Source organism: Pogona vitticeps, chromosome 1, assembly GCF_051106095.1.
Source record: "Pogona vitticeps strain Pit_001003342236 chromosome 1, PviZW2.1, whole genome shotgun sequence".
Taxonomy (NCBI): Eukaryota; Metazoa; Chordata; class Lepidosauria; order Squamata; family Agamidae; genus Pogona; species Pogona vitticeps.
In genome coordinates this window covers 113676776-113702862 of record NC_135783.1, presented here as the reverse complement: position 1 = coordinate 113702862, position 26087 = coordinate 113676776, and the positions used below count along the sequence as shown (strand labels likewise).

The 26087-nt window shown below is 41.4% G+C and overlaps 1 protein-coding gene across 8 annotated transcripts in view; it reads right to left on the bottom strand.

The window, feature by feature from the left end:
- The window catches only part of IMPG1 (interphotoreceptor matrix proteoglycan 1), a 103463-nt gene that overhangs the window by 42260 nt on the left and 35116 nt on the right, over positions 1-26087 (bottom strand). For 5 of the 8 annotated variants that reach the window (XM_078385679.1, XM_072999516.2, XM_072999534.2 and 2 more), the window contains exons 5-11: positions 24540-24607; positions 23274-23332; positions 22582-22737; positions 14994-15052; positions 10066-10086; positions 6089-6336; positions 1107-1171 (exon numbers count right to left, since the gene is read on the bottom strand). In XM_078385679.1, coding sequence (XP_078241805.1) covers positions 1107-1171; positions 6089-6336; positions 10066-10086; positions 14994-15052; positions 22582-22737; positions 23274-23332; positions 24540-24607 — 676 coding nt within the window. The remainder of the gene's footprint in view (positions 1-1106; positions 1172-6088; positions 6337-10065; positions 10087-14993; positions 15053-22581; positions 22738-23273; positions 23333-24539; positions 24608-26087) is intronic. The other 3 variants (XM_078385690.1, XM_020785822.3, XM_078385670.1) reach the window with 1 other exon arrangement.

The following is a 26087-nucleotide window of genomic DNA, read 5'->3' as shown; positions in this document are numbered from 1 at the left end:
AACCTCCCTGTAAATGTGTGAAGTAGCATTAGAAGCTGGCCATGGCATGAACAGTTTCAAAGAAGATTGTCTGCATCTATATCTGTACTTATCCACTCATACATTCCAGAGCTTGCAAAAATTGCTGTTTTGGAGTACAAGACCAATAATCTCCTAGCCACCATGGTCACTGGCAGCACATGCACGTGCACACGCATGCATGCGCGCGCACACACACACACGGATAGGTATGTATGCACATATACTTTCGCTGAAATCCTGTTGAGCAGCTGTGTGTGCAGCAGTGATATCAGCAGCCGCCGTGAACTAGTACTCTTTAAAAGTCTTTTGTGGATTTTTGGGTTCATGAACCTTCCTTTTAATCAGCAGCAATTTGCTGATGATGATATCATCTCCATTGAGCACATGGAGCAGTGCAACTGGATTTCAGCCAAGGTGTTTCTTGAAAGGATGGAAGCAATATTAAATATGCTAGGGGGCATTTTCACAGGATCAAAAAAGAACCTGTGCCATGAACACATTCTTATTTCCATGCAACAAATCACGCAAGTTCCACTTCAGCTGTCAATATTTAATCCCTCTCCATTTCCATTATGTATGCTAGGATGAGGGTGATGCAGTGCTACTGGGAGGAACAGGGCCATAAAATCATGAGAGGCTGAGGTATTGGGGAAAATGAGCTATGATTCTCTCTCCTTTTCCAAGTGTTTGAAAGCAGAATAAACGATACATCCAGCTCTGTCCTCATGCATCAAAATGATTTACATTGTCATTCAGGAAATTAAAATATAAAACAGAAGGTTTGGGTGGGGAGGGGGTGACATCCGGAAGCTACCTGGAGGGACTTGGGATGTCACAGTGCTTGGAAATACACAACCAATACATGCATTAACAAATGCAAATAAATAAATAGAAACACACAAAATGATGTGGCCACAGACAAAGAAGGTGTGCTTTTCATCACAGATGGCATTACCAGCAACTGCCTGTGACTGTAAGATGATACTGATATTCACAATCATAGTTCTATTTTTGTTATTAATTGTTCCATTGTTTTCTTGATGTATCCCTTACCTCGTGGAACAAAAGCAGGGCCATTTACTCACCAATCCAAGTCCAGTTGCAGTGTCTGTTGCCATTGATTTGATATCGTTGTCTACGTCACTAATGGCTGTTACAAAAGGAATGTGAAGGAGCATTTTTCAGTACAATTGCCTAAATTGTGCACAGCCAGCTGACGTCTGGACAAAGTTATGTAAAATGATGTTCAGTAAACTGCAGACATACCGCATGACACATGTCATGACAAAGCAGCCTTTTAAATTGTTTATCAATATTAATTTAAATTTTACATAGATGGTGCAAGCTGTAGAGAGTTGAGCTCTCTTCTGACTTCACCAGCTGAAACAAGCTGTTTCACTCCAAAGCTTTCAAGATATCCACACAGCACAACCATTTTGAATCTTCCCTTGCAGCCAAGCCAGGTGGGCTTGGAACTTGGTACCCTTTCCTTTATGCACCAGGCAATCTCAAGTGTGGCACATTTGCCTGATACATGCAGTTATCAGTGCATATTTGTAGCTCTCATATTTTATTTTTTGGTCTGTATATGAAAATGGACTGGACAGAAAATTGTATGGGTAGAAGCCAAACCTCTGGAGCCTGCAAGCATGTTTGGCTGATCAGGAGCCACCCCAGCAAGTTCTGAACTGAACAGAGGGGGAAGGGGCATGGGGACAAGATTTATGAGCATCCCAAATCCCCACTACCCTTTTCCATCCTCTCCAGAGTTACAGAAAACCTCACCAGGTTAAAACAGAATGTAAGATCCAAGCACTGGGTAATGCAGTGATAATGAATGCCTTTCTGGTTCTGGTCCTATTAGTTCTTTGACCAGCTGGCTATCTAACATACATGAGATTCTGAAAAGACCTCATGTGACAGTTGAGGTGGAAATATTTGCTTGGTTCCTGGTTTGTAAAAAGTACAACATTTGCCTTGCTCTGTTAGTGAAGAGTACTGGATGTGCAATTCATTCATTCATTGATTTAATGGTCCATTGATTCATTCATTTTACCTCACAACAAATCAGTTCACTGCATGAGCCATTTTGCATTTCAATCCATTTTCTGTCCTATCTAATAAAACATGTGGAAAAAATGTTCACACATTATATAAGATCCCCAAATCTGCCTAATCAATCATCCCAGTGTGGTCTAGGTATCATTTTTTTCACTTGAAGCCTTGAAGCATAAGACAGATGAAGGCAACTTGAGGCAGGATGCTTTTGAACTTTCCATTCTCAGGTAATAACAGAATAAGGAGTCCCTTTTAGACTGGTAAACTGGATGTATTCCTTTTTTAGAGCAAAAATTCACCTCATTAAACCATGTTTTCATGGCTGTTCTGATGAATGAAGCCTACTCTAGGTTGAATTGCTTCTCAAGGCCTTTAGATGCTTCAGCTGCACCAGCTTATCTGTGGTCAGGAGCAGGCCAGGCAAAAGATAATCCCAGTCTTGCCTTGACTGCACTGGCTGTTTTTTCACATCTGAGCTCAGTTCAGAATGCTACTTCTGATCTTTAAAGGGTTAAACGATCAGGAGCCTGCATGCTTAAAAGGATTCTTTCCTCATATTCTCTCCATATTTCCTGAAATCAGAAAGGGAGGGTATTTACATATCCCATATCAAGACTGTTAGCAGCGATTTTTGGGCATTTGGGGGCATTAAAGCCTCCCCTGCTACCCCATCCTGAGGCTCTCAAAAGCTTTTCCAGGTCAAAGGAGATCCTGAGGGAGCCTCGGAAACTGGGTAGTGGGTGGCAGAATAGGAAACTTTTAAGAAGCAATAAAAACATGGGCTGATGACATTATCTGTGTGCATGGGTGTAACTTTACACAAGCTTTTAACCAATCTGCTTATACATGCATCACTGAATAAGCTTTTCACTTCATCAACTTAACAGATGTTAATTTGATGAAGTGGAAAAGGCCAGTGCCCTGGTTTAACCAAGAGCTGCAAGGTATGAAGCAAAACAGGAGAAGGATAGAGTGCATTTGGAGATGGAACCCGACAGATTATAATCGGAAAGCTGTCAGAATCCCAACTAACCACTACCTTACTAAGGAGAGGGCTGTCAGTCAAGCTCACTTTGCTGTCCGGATAAGCGAAGCGTCAAATCAGCAGGCGGAATTTTTCCATATAGTTTGCGATCTATCCGGAATTGGTCTAAGTGATAGGCCTCCTACTAGTGTTTCACCTGACCAATTTGCAGCATTTTAAAAATCTAAAGTGGACGCCATCCACCGGGGAGCTCTCTTCTTTTTTGAACACAGTAGATCGAGGAGAGACGTCCAGCGCTCCGCCTTGCCTGATGAGACTTCATCTCTTTCAGCCTGTGATGCCAGATATGGTGGACAAAGCGCTTGACCACTGTCGTGCCACCGCCTCCTCCCTTGACCCTTGCCTGGCCTGGCTAGTCAAAGCAGCCAGGCCTATAACAACCGAATGGGCCACGGTAATAATTAATGGGTCTCTTCAGGATGGCAAGGTTCCCCTTGCCCTCAAGGAGACACTCATTAGGCCCATAAGGAAGAAACCAAGTTTGGCAGCGGACAACACTGGCAATTATAGGCCCGTTGCCAATGTTTCTTTCCTTAGCAAAGAGAGGTTGGTGGTTGACCAACTCCAGGCTCTTTTGGATGAAACCAATGCCATGGATCCATTCCAGTCAGGCTTCAGGCCGCACCACGGTATGGAAATGGCATTGGTCACCCTGTTTGATGACCTGCTGAGGGAGGCTGACAGGGGTAAAATGTCTTTGTTGGTCCTCCTCGATATCTCAGTCACTTTTGATACTGTCGACCATGGTATCCTCCTGGGGAGGCTCCCCGAGCTGGGAATCTGTGGTCTGGTGCTTGTCTGGCTCCGATCCTTCTTGGAGGACCATCCTCAGTACAGCTTGGGGAGAGTGTTTTGGCCCCGTGGAACCTCAATTGTGGGGTTCCTCAGGGCTCAATTACCTCCCCAATCCTGTTTAATATCTACATGAGGCCGCTGGGTGGGATCATCAGGGGTGTGGGGCTTTGTGCCATCAGTATGCTGATGACACCCAACTCCACATCTCCTTTTCTCCAACCATAGTGGATGCCATCCTGTCCCTTCAGCACTGCCTGGAGGCTGTACTGCAGTGGATGCAGGAGAATGGACTGAGGCTGAACCCGGACAAGATGGAGGTCCTGAGGGTGGGTGGCCCCTCCACTGCTGGTTTGGGAAACTCCCTCTCTTTTGGGGGAGTGACTCTCACTATGAAGAGTGAGGTTCGCAGCTTGGGGGTCCATCTGGATCTGGTGATCACCATGGAAACCCAGGTGTCATCAGTGATCTGCTCTGCCTATTTCCATCTGTGGCGGATTGCCAAGCTGCGTCCCTATTTTGATGTTGGGGCACTCATCACTCTGGTCCATGCGCTTGTAATTTTGAGATTAGACTACTGTAATGCACTCTACATGGGGCTACCTTGGAGATTGATGCAGAAACTTCAAATGGTGCAGAACGTGGCAGCCAGACTTTCAAATGCCTCCTCCCACCTAGATCTACCTGAACCACTCACTCTAGCCAGGAAGGATGGCTGAGGGGTCTAACGCCGAGAGAGGCCTGGAGTGAATGAACAGGAAACCGGGCCTTCTCAGCAGTGGCCCCTCACCTCTGGAACACTCTGCCTCCAAAGATCTGTCTGGCTCCCTCAGTGGGTGTTTTTAAGAGCAAACTAAAGACCTGGCTCTTTAGGCAGGCTTTCCCTCCTGTCGTCACTTGCATTTTTTTTCCTTTTCCCCATCTTAAACTATATTACTATTGTTGTTTTTTATTTTATTATATTGTTTTTATTCCATTTTTTATTGTTAGACGCCCAGAGTAGACTTTGGTCTAGATGGGCGGGGTATAAATTTAATAAATAAATAAATAAATAAATAAATAAATAAATAAATAAATGAATGAATGAATGAATGAATGAATAAATAAATAAATAAATAAATAAATAAATAAATAAATAAATAAATAAATAAATAAATAAATAAATAAATAAATAAATAAATAAATAAATAAATAAATAACAGGTTTTGAATTTCTAATCCTGGAATTATTATGCTTCTCAGTTTCTGAATATTTTATTTTATGTTATGTTATGGATTCATTCTTATGACTGTCTTGCAGCAAGAAAATTGCTGTCTATATATTTGACATAAGTAAACATGATAATTCTTCCACTACTTTATATCTCCTAATTAAAAGAGATTAGAAAGTTCACAAACTACAGGGGAAAGTGCAGAACAGGAAGAATGAAACACTTCTGCTTCTTTTTTGCCCCCCTTCCAAATTTGATAGTGTCTAAAACAACACATTGTTCATCATGGTTCTAATATTCTTGGGGTGAGATAGCATATACATTCGGATTTGTATATGCACATTTGTTCATATATATATTGAGATGCATAGATATATTTGTACATATCCCATAAAATTCTGCCTTCAGAATAAGGAATCTGAGGTAGACATGTATCAAAGTTTTAACAAGGTCTTTATCTCACTTTCAGAACAATGGCTGCAATTCTATTGAACATGTCATAACATAAAGGTATGCCTGCAGAACTTCACAAGGAGTTCTGCCCAGAAAGCCTGTGAGTCTGATTGCACAACTAGTTGAGCAACTGACTGCACATCTAGTTTCATAACTCTGGCCATGGAAATGCTTCCTGAATACAACTTCCACCTTGTGCAAATTTTGCAATGGCTTGTGCACCTTCAAGTTACGCAGGTGCCACTATGCAACAGGATTTTGGCCAAGGTGTTTCAAGTGACATAATGTTAACTAAGACAGATAAAGAGATGCAGAAGGGTCAAGCATCAGGAAGGGTAAATTTACAGATTCCTTCCCTTTCTCCAAGGAATAGGTGTATCAAAAACTAGGCAAGGCACCTGAGCCATATGAACATCCCATCATTTTGCAAGGACATTGGGACCTCTATTGGGCACAGTCACTCCCTGTTGTGTCCCTATTTCACAAAAGTTAAATTTCAATGAACTCACTGTCACTAAACTGAAGTGTTCCAAGGTCCATGGAGAGTGACTTGTCTTCTTGTAGCGCCATAGCAACCATCTGCTGAAGGTCTGTCACTTTGGGTTTAACTGCAGGGATCTCCTCCTCCATGCCAAGAGGACCTTTCTCATTTTCAACTTTGTTGGAGCCAATAGTTGAAATGTCATCCTCAGGACGCTTAATGTCAGACTTGTCTCTCTCAAAGTTGACAACATACCTTGCTACGGTGCTGCTTGTCCTGTGGTGCAAGAAGAAGAAAGAAGTCTATGAGAAACGCTTTTACATTGCCATAGTCAGTGAGGCAGTAACTGCTAGAGAGAATGGGGATTTTCTGTGAAGTGCTGCAACATGGTGGCCACAGCACACTCTAACCTGGTCTGTTCCCTTCACATGTTCTGGAAACTGCTGTCCAAATTGTTACAAATTGAACTGTTATTTTAAACAGAAAATATAATAATGGGGAAAATAATGGGAAACCCATGATTGATTGGCTAACTTGCTGATTTAAAAAGCAACAGCTTCTAGCCTAGATTTTGTACTAAACCCAATCCAAATTTGTATAAGGGATAGGGACAGGCCAGAAGTCCTTGTCAATGATTCAGTTTCCAGACTCTCTCGCAAAATGATTCGCCCAAATCTTATAAGGTCAAATCTTATAATCTCACAAACATTAGGAAGAACAACCTTCAGAACACAGCCGAACAGCCTGAAAAACCCACAATAACCATCTTATAAGGTTAGTTTGACTGCATTAATGAAAACCCCTTTCCCAGGTAGCCTACACATCAATGGGAAAGTGGATTTAATCTACACAGAATGAGAAACAATTAATTATATAAGATAAATAAAACTATACTTTTTGCTTCTCAGGGTTGACAGACACTTAGTTATCTGCAAAGGAGAAGACGCCATGAGTGAATTCTGCCCCCTTAAATCTTTTTTTAAAATAGCATTTAAATTCTTCAGATATTTTTAACACAATAAAAAGAGCATCATTTGCATGGATATATCTTCCCAAAACACGGCATTTATGAAACAGAAATCACTTTTCTGAGGGCAATGCACTGGGGTGCAACTGGTTTAGACCAGTGGTTCTTAACCTTGGGTTACTCAGGTGTTTTTGGACTGCAACTCCCAGAAGCCTTCAGCACCAGCTGTGCTGGCTGGGGTTTCTGGGAGTTATTATTATTTATTATTATTTATTTAATTTATATCCCACCTATCTGAATCACATAGGACCACTCTAGGTCCTAGAGTGATCCAAGGTTAAAAACCACTGGTTTGACCACTGGTTCTTAACCTTGGGTTACTCAGGAGTTTTGGACTGCAACTCCCAGAAGCCTTCACCACCAATTGTGCTGGCTGGGGTTTCTGGGAGTAGCAGTTCAAAAGCATCCGAGTAACAAAGGTTAAGAACCACTGGTTTAGACAATAATGTAGTTAGTCATGGAATACACACACGTGTGTGTGTGTGTGTGTGTGTGTGTGTGTGTGTGTGTGTGTGTGTGTGTGTGTGTGTGTGTGTGTGTGTGTGTGTTGTAAAGCTAAACATTCCCTGATATAACTTCTCAGGTGCATAAGCACATAGGCATCCTGTGAAAAATAAAAACTGGAACTGCCAAAGCCTCTGAAAACAGAATCCTTCCAATGCTGACACAGACCCACTGCCCCTGGTTTCTTTCTGATAACTCTCTACAGATGGATGAATCCCGGCAACCTCTTATATTCCTCATGTGTAATGAGGCTATCATGCCACCGTCTCCTAGACAGGAGTTGAACATTTGACAATGAAACAGAGGCAGTTATATTCCACCTGCACATCAGCATGTATGCATTTAAGGATGGGCACATCAATTTAAAAAAATGCAAGACAGAAGCCATGTTCTGTATTGGGATTCACAGAAAATAATAATAAGGAAGCAGGGCCAGCAGTATTATTATGCATGTGAGGTAGGTGCTTCAAACATCAGGTTTTTGGTAACATGAAGGACAGCAAACACATTAGGCATTTAATATTATTCTTGTATTTCTGTTGTTAGTAGATATGGGGAGGCATGCTTCAGGATGTATGCGCCTCCTGTGCCAAAACAAATCCTGGACAGCTGCTCACCTCAATGAGTGAGCGAAAAGATGCCTGGTTTAGTACTATTTTTTAAGGCAGTAAACTGTATTGGGCCAGTCCTGTAAGGAAGGGAGTGAGTAATTACAATACCCTTTGCTGCTATGCAGTCCCAACCGGACCACAAATTCCTTGTTTGTAATGCTAAAGCATTCCAGGGTAAGGGGCATATTTTCTTATTTGAAAAAGTCAGAAAGGCCAGGTCAACAGCTTTACAGAATGCACCCACATTACCACAACGGGGCAATGATGTCCCTGCAAATGTTTAGGATTTGGATAGTGTTCTTCTATTCTTAGGCAATGTATCTTCCATCCTTTTCAGCTAGAAAAAAAAGTCACACAGGCACACAAACATTTCTGAAACATTTGGGCGTGAAACTGCTCTGCAATAGAAACATCAAATGGGAACAGGAGATACAAAAATGTGTTTTGTCTAGCACACTCTATGGCAAACCCAATGAGGGAAAATAAGCCTTCAAAATATTTCAAATTATACATTGAAAATCAATAGTTCCTTGGTAAGCACCTAAGGGCTCTGAAAAATCTATCCCTTGAAGAGTTTCTTTTTGTGAGTCAAATGAGAACTGACCTCCCAGCTGAATTTCAAGGAGGCCTGAAAGGAGTCTGTGAGTCTGTTTCTGAGCAAGACATTTTCGAAAGAGAAGTATATGTTTTATTTACTTTGTTCTCTTTTCATCTCATTATAGCTATCTGGTTTTACAGTGGAGGGCTCTGTGATTTCTGTATAATGCCCGCAAAGAGGAGTACAAAAGAAGAAGAAAAAGTCAGGTATAATTTTTTTTTTTTACATAATATAAATTCGGGCCTATGCAAAGTTCCTCCCACCCAGCCCACCCCATTCCTTCTGCATGAAGAACTTAACTGACCTTCAACTTGCTTTCTCTGGCTTCCACCTTGTTTCTAACTTAATCAGAGCAGAATCTCTTGCTTGTGAGACTAATCGGACCCATGAAGCATCCTGCTTCACCCCACCAGCGAACTCTGGGATGCCCCTGTCTTTCACTGAAGCTCCATCCCCTATGGCGTGGAGACTTCCCTGCGTGCAGCTTGCATACCCAACTGGGAAGGCAAGTTTTTGCTGGTGAAATCCTGTTGTTATCTTCACTCTGGTATTGGAGACAGCAGTAAGATTGTCCCCATCCCGCCAAGCTTGTGTGCTCAGTAGGAAATGCAAGCAGAAAAGAAAAACCAGTATCAGGGATGTGTCAGGTTAGGCAATCAGAGAGGGACGGATCTTGCGCTGACAGTCACCACAAACCCATATGATACTAACTAGCCCTAGATTCCATCCACTTTCCTGTCCCTGGTTTAAAGCAAACTCTTCCAAGTGGTTAAACAAGCCAAGAGTAAAGCAAAACTGCTTAGCTAGTTTGCTTCAAAAATGAAAATTTATCATGCCCATGAGTCCCAGTTTATACATAAGGACACCTCAGGAAATCAAGTAAAGCAAACCTATATAACTCACCACCACCAGTGTAAGGGGAAAACAGGGAAATGAGAAAACAGGAGCCCAAGGCTTTGTTGAGGACCACAGCTTACCCATGTATTACAAAGGACTGGCTAGGTATCCCATGCAAACGAGGCTGATGCCTATTTTGTGCTGGGGAGGCTATCATTTGTTGTTCATACCAATATTATTCTACCGACAAAGCACATTGGCTTAGGCGGAAGTGGTCTGTGTGTGCCTTCCGGGTACTGTTATCTTTACACTAAGGGAATTCTTTCGCAGCATCCCTGCTGTTAAACCACACAGTAGGTCAAAACACACTGCATACCATCATATCAAAAAACAAAACAAAGGAAAACAAAACCCTGCAGGGAAGTTACCCATCTTTCTCCTTCTTCTGTCTTCAGTTCCGTATCAAAAGGCAGGACAGAGTGGAGGGTGTCAGACAAAAGAAAAGAAAAGAAAAACACGAGACTGTTAAAAAGTCCGTAAACACACATATAGAGCATATAACATATCAATTACTAGCATATTCTGTATCTTTTCCCATTGTCATTTCTGGCTGAGAAAGACAGCCTGAACAAAATGATTACAATTTTTAAAATATATGATGCTTTATCTCCCTCCATATAGCAACGAAAACTTTCCTGAGGTTCCCCCTCCCACATGCGCTCTCTTGCCTCTCTGTTCCCTCTCCCTCTCCTGGGTCACTATTTGCATCACAGTGGCTGCTAATCTGTACCTTTCCTGTGGCAGGAGAAGAAGCTGGGATTGGCTCCGCTTGGCTGCCATCCAAATCGAGGCCACAGTAACCTGACCTAATAATTGTTCTGACTATGCACACTTCTTGAGGCCGTGTCCTGCTGTGACATTTTGTAATACTGTCCCCTCTTTGTTTGCCTGGCAAAACTTCCAGGCCAAATGAGGAGCTCTTCAGCTGCCTCTGCTGGTGGACAGCATCCTTCTCTTTACCAGCTAACAATGTATGCAAGAGAGGGTACCAAAACAAAGACCCGTATTCCCCCCCCGCTCCCTAGCAGTCATCAAGATGGCTACCGTTGCCATGTTCAGCAATAGGCACAAAGGATCTTTGTGCGGGATAGCATCATAAATTAGCCAGTCTTCAACCCTTACATATCGAAAGGGATGATATAAGGCCAGCAAGAGCAGGCAGGCTCTGGAGAACCCAAAGACTCACACACTCCGGCAGAGTTCAAATCATAGGTAGCAAGTGATGCTAGACGGGAGAATTGGGAGATCAAGGTTCAAGTCTCCCCTCAGCCGTGAAGCTCATGGGGTTAAGCGTGAAACAGTCGCTCTATTTCCCTCAGTCTAACCTACTTCACAGGGCTGAGGTGGGAGGAAGAGAGCCAGCCAAACCACCTTGAGCTCACTGGAGGGAAAATGGGATGTCAACATAACAAATGAATAAATAAAGTTTTTAAATCCTCTGTGAGATTCTGAGATACTCTTCCCTAAACACAAATAGCACATCTATTTGGCATTTATTTGCATTCCTTGATGCTTCAGGCAATCGTTGCTACATAAGATGGCTCCCTGTGGTTCTGTTTGTTATATTAATAATAGCCATGTGCTGTCAAGTCAATTATGACTTATGGCCATTCTTTTTCAGGATTTTCCAGGCAGAGGATACTCAGAGGTGGTTTACCCTTCCCTTCTTCTGGGGGCACCCTGTGACTGTGCAGCTTGCCCAAGGCCACACAGGCTGTCTCTTCTCTCAGGAGGCACAGTGGGGAATCCAAACTCCTCTGGCATTGCAGCCAGATACCTAAACCACTGAGCTATCCAGCTATGACATAATGATACTTCCCTGCTATATGTTGCATCTAGTGCATGCTAAAATTTGTTCCCTTATTTTTTTTTTAATTGCAGTTTGGCTTCTTGGCTACTGCTAGTGCAGAACTGGAGGGGGGGATTGTCTTCTCTGGTTTGTTTTGTATTTTAACTCCTGTTTTGCCTTGCTTACATACCAAATGCTAAGCAACAGCACACACCCTGTAAGCAAGAGGAAGTAAAGAAAAAGACAGAAGCATCTGCCTTTGTTACAGTTAAAAACAAAATCGCCTTTATGACACCCATTTACAGTTCTTTTTATGTTGTTTGAACAGAATAATCTTCGAGTATGTGAAAACCAAAGGTGTAGAAATACTGTCTGAGAAACTATAACAAATAATTTACTTCAGTACCCAAAGTGGTTTATGTGTGTGTGCATATGTGTGTGTTGCTTTGTTAAATATTGTGATCTTCACTAAAATGTTAAAACCATCAGAGTGCTGGAGAAGCTGCATGCAAGATTTACTGGATATTTTCAGCCCCTCCCTCTTCCAGTATTTATCTCTTCAACTATAATTTTGATAGGGCCAGAAGACCATAGCTTTTCCTGTCATGCATAACTCCTAATTTTAACACCACGTCCAGCCTCCCTCACTTTCTGTATCAAAAGTACCCACATCAGCCCCCACTGTGTCAGAAATTTCACTTCAGTCATAGACTTGCTAGGTACCATGTTTTCCCAAAAATAAGACAGGGCCTTATATTAATTTTTGCTCCAAAAACACATTAGGGCTTATTTTCAGGGAATGTTTTATTTTATTTTTTTCAGGTACAACCATCTACATTTATACAAACACAGTCATGTCATATTCTGGTTGCTGCACAAGGGTGGAGGGCAGAGTTTCACTTAACTGGGGTTTATTTTTGGGGTAGGGATTATATCACGAGCATCCTGAAAAATTATACTGGCGCTTATTTTCAGGTTATGTCTTATTTTGGGGGAAACAGGGTAGTTTTAAGCAAGCTGCTCCCTTTGAGTACCCGCTCCTAACCACAAAATGTAAAATATGGAGATCCTATGATGGATCCCAGAGGATAAATATACCAAAGGACTGACTCAGTACAGGATAGCTTCCCATATTCCCAGTTTATTTTTCGTAGTAATGGTACAGCTGTTAACAAACATTCCTTATTCTTACTGTGTAGACTCTAGGCTTCAGTGGGCTATCAGTGTGGTGCTTTGAGTAGGGAACATAAATCATCACTAATTTTATTCTTGCATGTAAAGATTTTCAAACGTTTTCTCCCACCAGGTGAGATTACAAGCATTTTGTGTATTATTTTGCACTCTGGGACGCCCCACCACCCAAATTATGGAGTATTTTGCGAATAAACCTTGGATTTCACATGAAAACTTGCATTCTCCACAAAATTCAAGGTTATTAATTAAGGCAAGATACAAGCTGCCATGCAAGAAAAAAAGGTTTCTACACAAATCCTAAGGGGTTAGTAACTCAGTGTGGTGAGACACCACATATTTTTTTTTCCAAGAATAAAGAAAGTGTGTGAATGTTCACTGCATTCTTAGTCACCACTGGGTCATTGTAAAACCTGCAAAGTGCTTGCAAAGCTTTCTCCAGAACCCTGCCCCCTACCCCACAACATTTCTGTTGGAATATTATGCCCCCTGTTCCTTCCTCTCCAGTTTCACTGTGGCAGCCACCAATCTTCCATGGATGGGCTTGCTTGCTTATAATAGCAGTAATCTTAGAACTGTAGAGATGGAAGGGACCCTCTGGATCATCAAGTCCTGCTTCTGTCAAGGAGGCCCAGTGGGAAATTGAACTCCCAATTTCTGTCTCCGCAGCCAGAGACCTAAACCACCTGCTGTAAAGGACTCAAGAATCCAGTACCAAGAAAAATATTCAGCCCTGGGTTCCCCCATGGTGTTTGATGTTGGGCAGCAGAGGTTGCAATGGGAGAAGTAAAACACAGCAGTTTCCTGACATCGGAACTCAACAGATTCCGACTCATTTGAGTTTTGCCATACCCAGCTGAGCCTACAGGCTACAGTAGGGGTGACAGACAGAGGTAGTATGGCAGTACCGGAGGAGCTGAAGTAGGGGTGGTACATTGTTCCCCTCCAGAGTCTACTGACAGAAGGAGTTTCATAAACAGAAGTTGCCTGCCAGATTTTTCCAGTGGGCACATGGAAAGTTTTCTCTTGGGATGACAAGAGGAAGCTTTCCATGTACACTCTGGTCATAGCCATGGACTGGAATGATACCAAGGTGAGCTAAGAGTATTGTTTCTCCTGCCCACCCTCCTCAGCACCCTTCTTGTTTCCAGTAGGTTTTAATTCATCAGCAGAATGGTGCTTCATTTACAAGATTTGCACTCCTGCATCTACAGCAGATCCACAACATAAGATGGCTTGCTTTATGATTCCATGCTCTTATGACCAATGTCACCCAATGCCATCCCTCTAGGATACAAGACTCAGTATTATGATCTCTATAACTGGCACAATGATGTCAGGAAATATGAATACAGAAGAAACAGAGGCAGAATGAAGGTAACAGACTGGTAGAGAAGGAGCAAGAAGACCGTGTAGGGCAGAGACAGAAGAAGAAAGTAAGACTGCAGAACATGGATAGGAAAAGAGGAAGACCTGCAGAGGGGGTTAGAAGGAGCAAGCCAAGCAATGGAAGAAAGATGGAAGAAGCGAGACCATCAGAGACAGTGACATAGAGCAAGCAAGATGGCGGGGGATGAAATGGGAAGAAGATAAGAATGGAGAAAAGAGGAGAGGAGAGTGGAATGGAGGCTTGACAATTGTGTATGGGTAACTTACAACAGTTCACTTCCTGGCATCAATGGGGAACCAATGAAATTATGAATGTGGAGGTCTGCTGTAATTCCATGCTGAAATTACACTTGCTCTTACTGTAGCTTTCACAATTACCCTAAGGAATGCCCTCTCCCAAGATGTATTAAGAAGGCTTTAAAAATATACTTGTTCTCTCTGCCTTTTCCTGTTGTTTGATATTTGAAATTTATTACACATGAGGTATTAGTAAGTGGTTTGTTTTCAAATTGTTTAAATTTACAGTGTTGCTATATTTTGTCTGATACCAAATTGTACTGTAAACTGCCTCAGGCAGGCCATAGTACTGAAAGATCGATAACGAACATACTGAACAAACAAAGAAAGAAAAATAATAATTGTAAAACAAACTACGTATGCATGCTGCAACATAATTAAGAAATGGCAGATGTGCAATCTTTTGAAATAACTTATTTTCACAGAAAATTCTGAATATCTTTCTTCAGTCATCCAAAGGTTATTTAGAAACAGTTGTATCTCATCCAGTTTTCCTTCCAGTTTAAAAAACAAAATTTACAGGATTATGAAATGCTACTTGGTAACAAATGTTTTTTGTCTTCTTGTTGGTTCCAGTTAGTCATAAAGAAATATTGTTTCTAACTAGAAGTGAATTGTACCAGCACTTACCTAAATCCTAGCACGCGAATTTCTTTGAATCCTGTAAGTTTCTCAAATATCTTTTGCATCTAGTAAAAAGAAAGAAGGTGATAGAGAAGGAGAGAGACACACAGAGAGAAATTCAGTTAATCATATGTTCAGTCTTCTGTCAGAGGATCTAACAGATGTTAACTAAATAAATGCATATTCCCAGCAGGTTCTATAAATGTAATACATTTGTATTTAGGAAGAATACTGGGCAATTTTTTTCCATTGTATGTCCTGTGGAGACCTTGATTAAGCATTTTCTTTTGGACATGCTAAATTACTGTTTGGATTAATAAACAAAAGCCCAGTCTATAGAGCAACTTTGCTCAGTAAGTCAGCCTTTGTGTATTATTAGCATTTGCATTAAACAGAGAGAGTGCTGGCTGAACACTCTTATGTGAAAACATTTAAACACTGTTTCTTATATGTTGACTAGAAATGGTGAGTAATGTGTGAATAAGGATTGATCTTGCCTTCCAGTACTTTCTTTACAATAGTATGAAATCTATTGCCCTCTCTGGCAGCCAGAGATAATACATTCCTAGCTTGTTCTATAATCTACCATCTTACACACAGATCACTTGCATATCTTGTTTTATTTCGGTGTTCAAATACAAAGAGACTAGAAATGGAACAATTACAATAAGATCATCATGCAAAGAGAAACTTTCACCATCCTAATGATCAGAAAGTCTAATGAGTCCTCTGTTAAATCCACTGGTTTATAATTGAGTCTAATGATCCATTTTAGCTTATTTTTTCAGACTGTTCCTATTGCTGTTGCTATATAATTATCACTCAGGTGGGCCTAGGCTTAAGAGCAAGGACAGAAACATTTGTTAAGCACTTTGCTTTAGTAGACCAGGGTACACATCTGAGCTGGCAGAACAGCCTCAGCTAGGGTTGCCCACGATTGGGCAACAAAGACTGATAATTTCGCACACATACCCCAACCCCCCCACTAGTTTTCAGAAAACAATCACTCAATTGTAGTTGCTGCTGCTCCTGTTGTTGCTGCCACTGCTGCTATTATACCATCTGGAGACATGTTTGTAGTTGGGGTATATACAAAGACTAACCAATCAACAGGATAATCTTATAGATGGCAGTTGAGTGGTCCAAAGTTATGACTACTGTCCTATGTACTTATTGGAAAGGCAGAAGAAAGGCAGGAACAATATTCACAGTCTTTTCCTTGATCTCCCCCCCCCCTTTATAAACCCAATTTTCTTGTTTGCAAACAGATTGAACTGAATGAATTCAGACCAGTTTCACAACTTGTCTATATGTTCAGCTTGATCAAGGAGTGTGAGAACTTTAAATCAAGCTAATCCAAAGGTTCCACCACTATGCCCAGCAATGCCCATAATCCTTCCTCTTCTCCCCCTCCCTCCAACATAAGAGCCACAGGAAAGTAAGCAGTAATATTCTTCTATAGTTCTTGGAGGTGAGGATCCTGGATTAGATCTCTTTCTCCAAGACTGAAATACTTCTGGTCTCAGACCATGGATTTTTTTGTTTTAGATTTATCAGTGGTTGTTCAAAATTGTCCCACAGACAACACTCCTGTATTGCTAGGTGACATCAAGTCATTTCTGACATACAGTATTCCGAAAAGGTCCTGTTCAGGTCTTTTTCAGTCATTCCATGCTGTGTCTTTCTTTTTTGTACTGCCATCAACTTTCCTCAGCATTATTGTTGTTTTATCTGTCTATCTGTTCAGTTTGTATGCAGAACATATAGTATATAAAGCAGGATTAGATGCAGATGAAGGACTGAAAACTGATAGAAGAAACATCAATAATTTAGAAGTGTTATCTGTGTTAGTCTATGGAAACATATGAGGCAAAATGAAATGTTGGATTCGTATTTCGTCCAGCATTTCATTTTTTCCCCATACATCTGACAAAGTGGACTTGTTTACGAAAGCTCACATTAAAATATAATAGTTAGTCTTTAAGGTGCCAAATGTTTTTGTCTTTAAAATTTTGTTTTGTTTTGTTTCTTTGGATATTTTCCTGATATCAATAAGATATGCAGATGATGCCATCTTACTGACAGAAAGCAGCAAGACCTGAAATGAATTTTAGTGAAAGTAAAGGAAGGTAAAGGTTCCCCTTGACATTTTAGTCCAGTCATGTTCGACTCTAGGGGGCGGTGCTCATCCCCGTTTCCAAGCCGTAGAGCCAGCATTTGTCCGAAGACAGTTTCCGTTGTCACGTGGCCAGTGCGGCTATACACGGAACACTGTCTACCTTCCCTCCGAGGTGGTACCTATTTATCTACTTGCATTTACATGCTTTCGAACAGCTAGGTTGGCGAGGAGCTGGGACAAAGCGACGGGAGCTCACTCCATCGCATGGATTCGATCTTACGACTGCTGGTCTTCTGACCCTGCAGCACACAAAGGCTTCTGCGGTTTAGCCCGCAGCACCACCACGTCCCACTGTAAAGGAAAAAGAAGAAAGTGCCAAATTCAGGACTGCACCTGAATATGAAGAAGATGAAGATCATGACTGCAGAAGAACCACACCACTTTAATGCTGGCAATGAAGAAAATGGAATTGTTAAAGATTTTGTATACTTTGGTTCAATCACCAATTCAAATGGAGACTGCATCGAAGAAATCGGAAGCCTGTGACTCGGAAAAGCAGCAATGAAGGAATTAGAAAGTATCGTCAAGTGTAAGGAAGTGTTACCAGAGACCATGACCAAGATCACTCATATTCTTTTATGGGAAGCTGGATGTTGAAGAACTCTGACAGGAAAAAAAAACCCAAAATGGATTCTTGAATATGGTACTGAAGGAGAGCTTTGTGGATATCTTGGACCATCATACTTTTGAGCACATCATGAAAAGGTCTATTTAAGGAGTAGTTCTCCCTCCCAGCACTTGCCTCAGCAACAAAGGTCTTTGGTTGTGTTGTGTTGACTGCTTTGCTGCTCCTGAGCTCCAGAGTCCTTTTGTTTTAGGATTCTTGCTCCATCCCAAGTAGCTCCAGAGCTAATGAAGTGGTTGTGCCAAAGCCGAAAGGATGCTCAGCTGCGGACATGTCTGGAAGTGAAAGGAAAGTCCAATGCTGCAAAGAAAAATACTGCATAGAAACCTGGAATGTAAGATCTATGAACCTTGGGAAGCTGGATGTGGTCAAGCAGATGGCAAGAATAAACATTGTCATACTGGGTGTCAGTGAATTAAAATGGACGGGAATGGGCAAATTCAATTCAGATGATTATCGTATCTACTATTGTGGCCAAGAATCCCATAGAAGAAATGGAGTAGCCCTCATAGTCAACAAAAGAGTAGGAAAAGCTGTACTGGGATACAATCTCAAAAATGATAGAATGATTTCAATACAAACACAAGGCAGACCTTTCAACATCACAGTAATCCAAGTTTATGCACCAACCACCAATGTTGAAGAGGCTGAAATTGACTAATTCTATGAAGACTTACAACACCTTCTAGAACTGACACCAAAGAAAGATGTTCTTGCCATTACAGGGGACTGGAATGCTAAAGTAGGGAGCCAAGAGATAAAAGGAACAACAGGGAAGTTTGGCCTTGGAGTTCAAAATGAAGCAGGGCAAAGGCTAATAGAGTTTTGTCAAGAGAACAAGCTGATCATCACAAACACTCTCTTCCAACAATACAAGAGGTGACTCTACACATGGACATCATCAGATGGGCAATTTCAAAATCAGATTGATTACGTTCTCTGCAGCCAAAGATAGAGAAGCTCGATACAGGACCTGGAGCTGATTGTGGCTCTGATCATCAGCTTCTTATAGCAAAATTCAAGCTTAAACTGAAGAAAGTAGGAAAAATCACTGGGCTAGTCAGGTATAATCTAAACCAAATCCCTTATGGAAGTGGAAGTGAAGAACAGATTTAAGGAACTAGATTTGGTGGACAGAGTGCTTGAAGAATTATGGATGGAGGCTCGTAACATTGTATAGAAGGCAGCAACAAAAACCATCCCAAAGAAAAGGAAACGCAAGAAAGCAAAGTGGCTGTCCAATGAGGCCTTACAAATAGCAGAGAAGAGAAGGGAGGCAAAATGCAAGGGAGATAGGGAAAGTTACAGAAAATTGAATGCAGACTTCCAAAGAATAGCAAGGAGAGACAAGAGGGCCTTCTTAAATGAACAATGCAAAGAAATAGAGGAAAATAACAGAAAAGGAAAAACCAGAGATCTGTTCAGGAAAATTGGAGATATTAAAGGAACATTTTGCGCAAAGATGGACATGATAAAGGACAAAAATGAGAAGGACCTAACAGAAGATGAAGACATCAAGAAGTGGTGGCAAGAATACACAGAGCAATTATACCAGAAAGAACTGGGTGTCCCAGACAACCCAGATAGTATGGTTGCTGACCTTGAGCCAGACATCCTGGAGAGTGAAGTCAAGTGTGCCTTAGAAAGCATGGCTAACAACAAGGCACAGTGATTTAGTCCATGTTTTCACATCCCAAGGTGATTGGGGAAGTGTCTGCAGCTCGTCATGGCATAAGATTTAGTTTTATGAAGTGGAGCAGTTGCCATAACATGTTGTTTCATTCTCTTTTGGGGAAAATCAGCCCTTGGAAGTGACTTCCCTTAGAGCCAATTTAAACTTGTAAACAGAAGTTTTATGCAAATGTGAGACACTCCTCCGTGCCGTTGTATGTCCTCAAGAGGTGCAGAGTTACCTATTAGCAAGTGTTCCAGTGGCAGTCTCTGTTCAGGTGAAAAAAACGTGACCATCAGAAAACAAGCTCCCAGCCTGCGGCTCCTAGGTTCATTCTGTGAGAGGCTTATATCGCTCTGCTGCACCCTATCTCCTTTAATTTTCATAGTTACACATGACATCTGTTTCCACAGTGGGCTAACAAGCATAGCCAGCATCCTTTCAGTACATAAGACAGACGGCAGAGACACCTAGTCAGCAGAGAACATGAGCCATCCCACATACCATTAAGAGAAGTCATTTGAATCTAATCAGGAATTAATGAGCAGCACTTTGTAGTGATTTCATTTGAACAGTAAACATAATGAGCAATTTCAATATGAAGGCCGAATAAAATTAACCACTGTTGTCTGAACTACTTTTTCAAAGAGAGGTACCAAGGGGCCCAAAAGCATGCCTTCCGTAGTCATTTGGGCATTCTTCCTGCTCCCTCAGAGTTAGAGCAGCAAAAGCACGTTTATATCATTACCAGAGCAAATGGCATGCTTCATTATCCATTTAATAGTCAACAATTAATGATCAGAAGGTTGCTGAGTTGAAAGTTAAGCAAGAGTCAGAATGGCAAGTTGGGAGAGGAGTGTTGCTGGAATGTTCCTCTGAGCATGCTCTTTGCCTTCTGAATTTTTAATTCAGTTGCAAATGTAGTGCTCATTCAGATGGCATTGAAGGATCTAGCAAAAATTTGTTTCCTGAAAAGTCAAATAAATAGCCACACAAAGTTGTAGGTAAAACATTCTCTTTGAGATCTGATTAAATGCCCGTCTGGCAGAGTGAGTTGAATGATGTCTGCATTTAACTGGGATTCCAAGTTATTATAAAAATAAATATTTTTAAAACACTGAAATGGCATTGGACTGTTGCCTGCAGCTTTGGTTTGAAGATGAAGAATTCATAAAGAAGACAGGTGTTCAGGTAAGATGCTGTGTTTGTTTATCCTGCCTATCACATTGTTGTTGTTGTTGTTTAGTCATTCAGTCGTGTCCGACTCTTTGTGACCCCATGGACCAGAGCATGCCAGGCCCTCTTATCTTCCACTGCCTCCTGGAGTTACGTCAAATTCATGCTGGCAGCTTCGGAGACACTGTTAAACCATCTTGTCCTCTCTCATCCCCTTCTCCTCGTGCCTTCATGCTTTCCCAACATCAGGGTCTTTTCTAGGGAGTCTTCTCTTCTCATGAGATGGCCAAAGTATTGGAGCCTCAGTTTCAGAATCTGTCCTTCCAGTGAGCGCTCAGGATTGATTTCCTTTAGAATTGATAGGTTTGTTCTCCTTGCAGTCCAGGGGAATCTCAAGAGTCTCCTCCAGCACCACAATTCAAAAGCATCAGTTCTTCGGCGGTCAGCCTTCTTTATGGTCCAGCTCTCACTTCCATACATCACTACTGGAAAAAACCATAGCTTTGACTATTCGGACTTTTGTTGGCAAGGTGATGTCTCTGCTTTTTAAGATGCTGTCTAGGTTTGTCATCGCTTTCCTCCCAAGAAGCAGGCGTCTTTTAATTTAATGGCTGCTGTCACCATCTGCAGTGATCATGGAGCCCAATAAGGTAAATTCTGTCACTGCCTCCATATCTTCCCCTTCTATTTGCCAGGAGGTGATGGGACCAGGGGCCATGATCTTAGTTTGTTTTTTTTTTTATGTTGAGCATTTTTTGTGCTCTCCTCTTTCACCCTCATTAAAAGGTTCTTTAATTCCTCCTCACTTTCTGCCACCAGAGTGGTATCATCTGCATATCGGAGGTTGTTGATATTTCTTCTGGTAATCTTAATTCTGGCTTGGGATTCATCCAGTCCTGCCTTTCACATGATGTATTCTGCATATAAGTTAAATAAGCAGGGAGACAATATACAGCCTTGTCATACTCCTTTCCCAATTTGAACCAATCACTTGTTCTATGTCCAGTTCTAACTGTTGCTTCCTGTCCCACATATAGATTTCTCAGGAGATAAGTAAGGAGGTCAGGCACTCCCATTTCTTTAAGAACTTGCCATAGTTTGCTATGGTCCACACAGTCAAAAGCTTTTGCGTAGTCAATGAAGAAGTAGTAGATGTTTTCGTGGAACTCTCTGGCTTTCTTCATAATCCAGCGCATGTTAGCAATTTGGTCTCTAGTTCCTCTGGCACTTCAGAATCCAGCTTGTACTTCTGGGAGTTCTCAGTCCACATACTGCTGAAGCCTACCTTGGAGGATTTTGAGGATAACCTTGCTAGCATGTGAAATGAGTGCAACTGTACAGTAGTTGGAACATTCTTTGGCACTGCCCTTCTTTGGGATTGGGATGTAGACTGATCTTTTCCAGTCCTCTGGCCACTGTTGAGTTTTCCAGACTTGCTGGCATATTGAATGTAGCACTTTAACAGCATCACCTTTTAAGATTTTAAATAGTTCAACTGGAATGTCATCACCTCCACTGGCCTTGTTGTTAGTCAGGCTTTCTAAGGCCCACTTGACTTCACTCTCCAGGATGTCTGGCTCAAGGTCAGCAACTACATTTTCTGGGCTGTCCGGGACATCTGGATCTTTCTGGTATAATTCCTCTTTGTATTCTTGCCACTTCTTCTTGATGTCTTCTGCTTCTGTAAGGTCCCTACCACTTTTGATGTGCCATCATAGGATCCTTCAGAGGCAGTTCACTTCTCCATGAAGTGTACAGAACCTCATATCCTTGCTCCCTTCCATGTGGAAATGGTGACAACAGAAGATGTGCAGTTTATATCCTCAAAGCAGTTATCCTGCATAACATGTGTCCTGCAAGACTGAATAACAAAACAAGCAGACTCACCTTCTCAGCAGACAAGTATAGCTTTTGCTGCCATTGAATAAGTGTGTGTTCTTACCTGAAGCTGAAATTTTGCAGCTAGTTTCTGGTACTGAGGAGATGTGGGATCACTGAGCTCTGGGGTGTACTCCTGGTTGGTCAGGGTGACACTGAATTCCACCATCTGCTCCACAGGACGTTCAGAGACTATGTTTGGAACCTCCGGCTTTGGCTCCTGAAAGAACAGGAAAGGAAATAAAATGCAAAGAATAACACTCATATACTAAAGGTGAACCCAGTTCCTGACTGTCAATCCTTATAGCACCCTCCCAAAGCCCTATCTCTTTCGACATCCCCGACTCCAAGACACCAAGGGCTCTCTTTGCTGTTCTCAAATGATGCTACCAGGAGGTCCTGGAATGAGAGGAACGCTTTGCTTCTCCATCTCTTTCCCTTTAAAAGCAAAACACGGGTTCCCACTGGTGTAGTGAAAATGGGTTATGCAATAAGAACTAAAAGCTGTGATTAACAGATGTGGATGGAATCTTTGCGTAAAAAGACACATCAAATGGCCATTTCTTTTCCACAAGCTTAGGCGGGAAACATCATTCACATTTAACTTAGCAGAAAGACACTAATAAAACATTTACATCTTAAGGCAAGTGGATGTAGAGAAAAGCTAACGGTGTCACAAGAGAGAACTCTGCAAGCTACTGATTTAGGAAACCAAGAGCAATGCCCTAGCTAGATGAAATGTTAACGGGTCCTCACCTTCATGGGAATCTTGGTGTCATTGACAATCTCATTCACCAGGGTACCTGCAGGGGCTGCTATGTGCAGAGGGAGAGGAAGGAAAGAGAAGAAACCCTGGAGTGTATTTTTGCCCAGTATCCACAGAGTAGCATAAGTAATAAAACTCTGAAGTGCCCGTCTAACACAGAGCTACGAACGAAAACACAACTTTAGTTCTCATGTTGTATGCAGTTCGAGAAAGAACAAAGAAAAGAACCAATCTCACAGACAGTTACTTGTCCATCAGCTCCACCGAAATTCAGTGGTGCTTACTCCTAAGTAAATATGCACAGGGTTATGCTTAGAGAACGGAACTAGATTTGAGGTCATTTGCACAATTAACAATTGTGAGGTGGGATATTACAAATAAATGCTATCTGTGGGAGCACATATCTCGGGTGAGGATGGAGACGGACAGCCTTGATCTTCTTCCCCACCTCCCCTTGGTCTGTAACAACCTGAGCCATTAATCCTGAGGATTAGTGCTGTCTACCTCCCACCCTGGTCTTTATCCAAATTGGACCCACTATGTTTCTAACTACATTGAATGAATGGGATCATTCCTGTTTTGGTCCTGCGTTCTCATTTCTTCAGACACTCCCTGTATGAGAGCAGAATAATTTTGCTGCAGCATACACGGCACTGCATGCTTGCATGTACTGATAACAGTGTGCCTTCAAGGGCACCCAGCCCAATATAAATGAACGTGGCCTGATAATGTCTTCTGGAAAACTTCAGCAACTTTCCTGAAATGCATTTTATGTGGAAGCACGATGAGTAGCACACAGTATCTGGTGGTTTATAAAGTTTTATACTCTCAAGCCAAAGATAAAAAGAAAACGTATAACGAATTTCAAACACAAATTATTAGAACATGCCCTAAGAGTGCTTCCTAACTGCACTTCAGAACTCTTAAACCAGTCTTTGAAATTGTTTGTTAAAATTAATTCATTATACTTGTATTAAGAATGTTGGTAATGATTTCTAAATTTATCATTTTAAGCCATTAAACAAAAATGTATTCTTTTATTTTTTTTTGATTAATGTTAAATGTTTCTCATTGATTTGTAACTAGACATTTTAGTAACGGCCAATTAACAATAACAAAGCAATTTACATGTTACAGTTCGATGTTAATGTATTTATACTAACAACTCCAAACTCTGTTCTCAGCTATGGCAACAATAATAGAAGTGACCTAACTTAGTTTTAACAGCTAGAAGAAAATTGCATGTGTGGTTTTACCTGTAGCAAGAGCTTGAGGTTCCTCCGGTTTTTTGCCGCCAGTTTTTTCTGTAGAAATCTCTTCTTTTCTATCAAGAAAGGAATAAGAAACATTATAAATGACGCCAAGAAGATGAAAGGAACAGGAACTCATTCTTCAGTAAGCTGAAAGTTAAGGCCACAATCGAGCTACAGGTATGACCTATTCTTTTCCATAGGGAGTTAACTCATTTAGTTTAAATTCATGGAAATTAACATTCCATACACTTAGCCGGATCAAGCCTTGGACATAGAGAATTTCTCCAAGTAATTAAATAAGGCCAGAATCCATTTGGAAAAAAAAACTGTGCATGCGACAGGAATGAGTGTTATTATTGCACCTCATTCTGAAGATGGTGATGATAATAGTAACTGGTGGTGACAATGGCGCTAGGAGTGCCATCAGTTGTGCTTTTATGGTTTCATAAACAAAACAGAAAGGCCTGTACACCCATGGCAACCTCTGAATGAATCCAGCAATGGGGAAGACAACACAGAGAAGGGAAGGAGAGGCAAGGGCTGTTAAGAGAAATGGTAGCAAATGCTGATACATGCAGTTAACCTAGGTTACAGCTGGAGAAGATGGTCAAGAGATCCAGCCAAATGTCTCATGAAAAGGGTGTGTTTTTTTCTTTTTTAGGAAGTATTTGAAGGAAGACTGAGATCAAGAGCTGCTGCTCCATATTATGTCCAATAAAAAAATCTAGCCAAGGGAAAAAATGGGCAGTTCCTCACAGTCCACTATAGCTGCCTCTAAAGACAGAAGACCTTAAGAAAGTTGGAGAAACAAAGGTCAAATGCAGTGCTGTGAGGGCAAGCAAGGGACTGAATATATATATATATATATTAAACGGGGCACTCGTTATACGAGGCACCACTGTGTGTGTGTGTATGTGTGTGTGTGTGTGTATAAATAACACTGTTGATCCTTCACATGATTGAGAATTTGTCGATTCTTCACATGATTGTTTTGCCCTATCTTTTGTCCCTTGCTTGCCCTTATATATATATAACAAACTCAATCTACTTCCAATTGAATTTGGAACAAACCATTGCCTTTGTTATTTTTAAGAAAAGTAGGAGGTTGCTTCTGTCTTTTCAAACTGGGACTGGCAACCTGTGATCCCTGGTCTGTATTCAGGCAGGTACGAAAACAGTGTGCAAGTCGACAGCAGGAAAACCAACAATAACTGCAACTTTGAGCATACAACAGTGAATTCGGTTATGAACTTTGCTGCATCTTTATTTTAGAAACCATTTTCAAGCTTGAACGTTATAATTCAGCTTGCTGTAGCTAATGGCTGACTAATGCTCTAAAACCCCACATCACAAAGCTCCATGCAAAACCGTGGATAAATGGATTAGAGCTGAGGATAACTGACTATAGACGATATTTTCGCAAATTGGACAGACCTGTGTAAGGATCACAAATTTCCCTAATTTTAGGAGTGTCAGATTCTGACAAATTTTGATACCTTTCTTAACTGTAACAGGATAACTATGAGAGGCATAAACCATGATATGCGTATT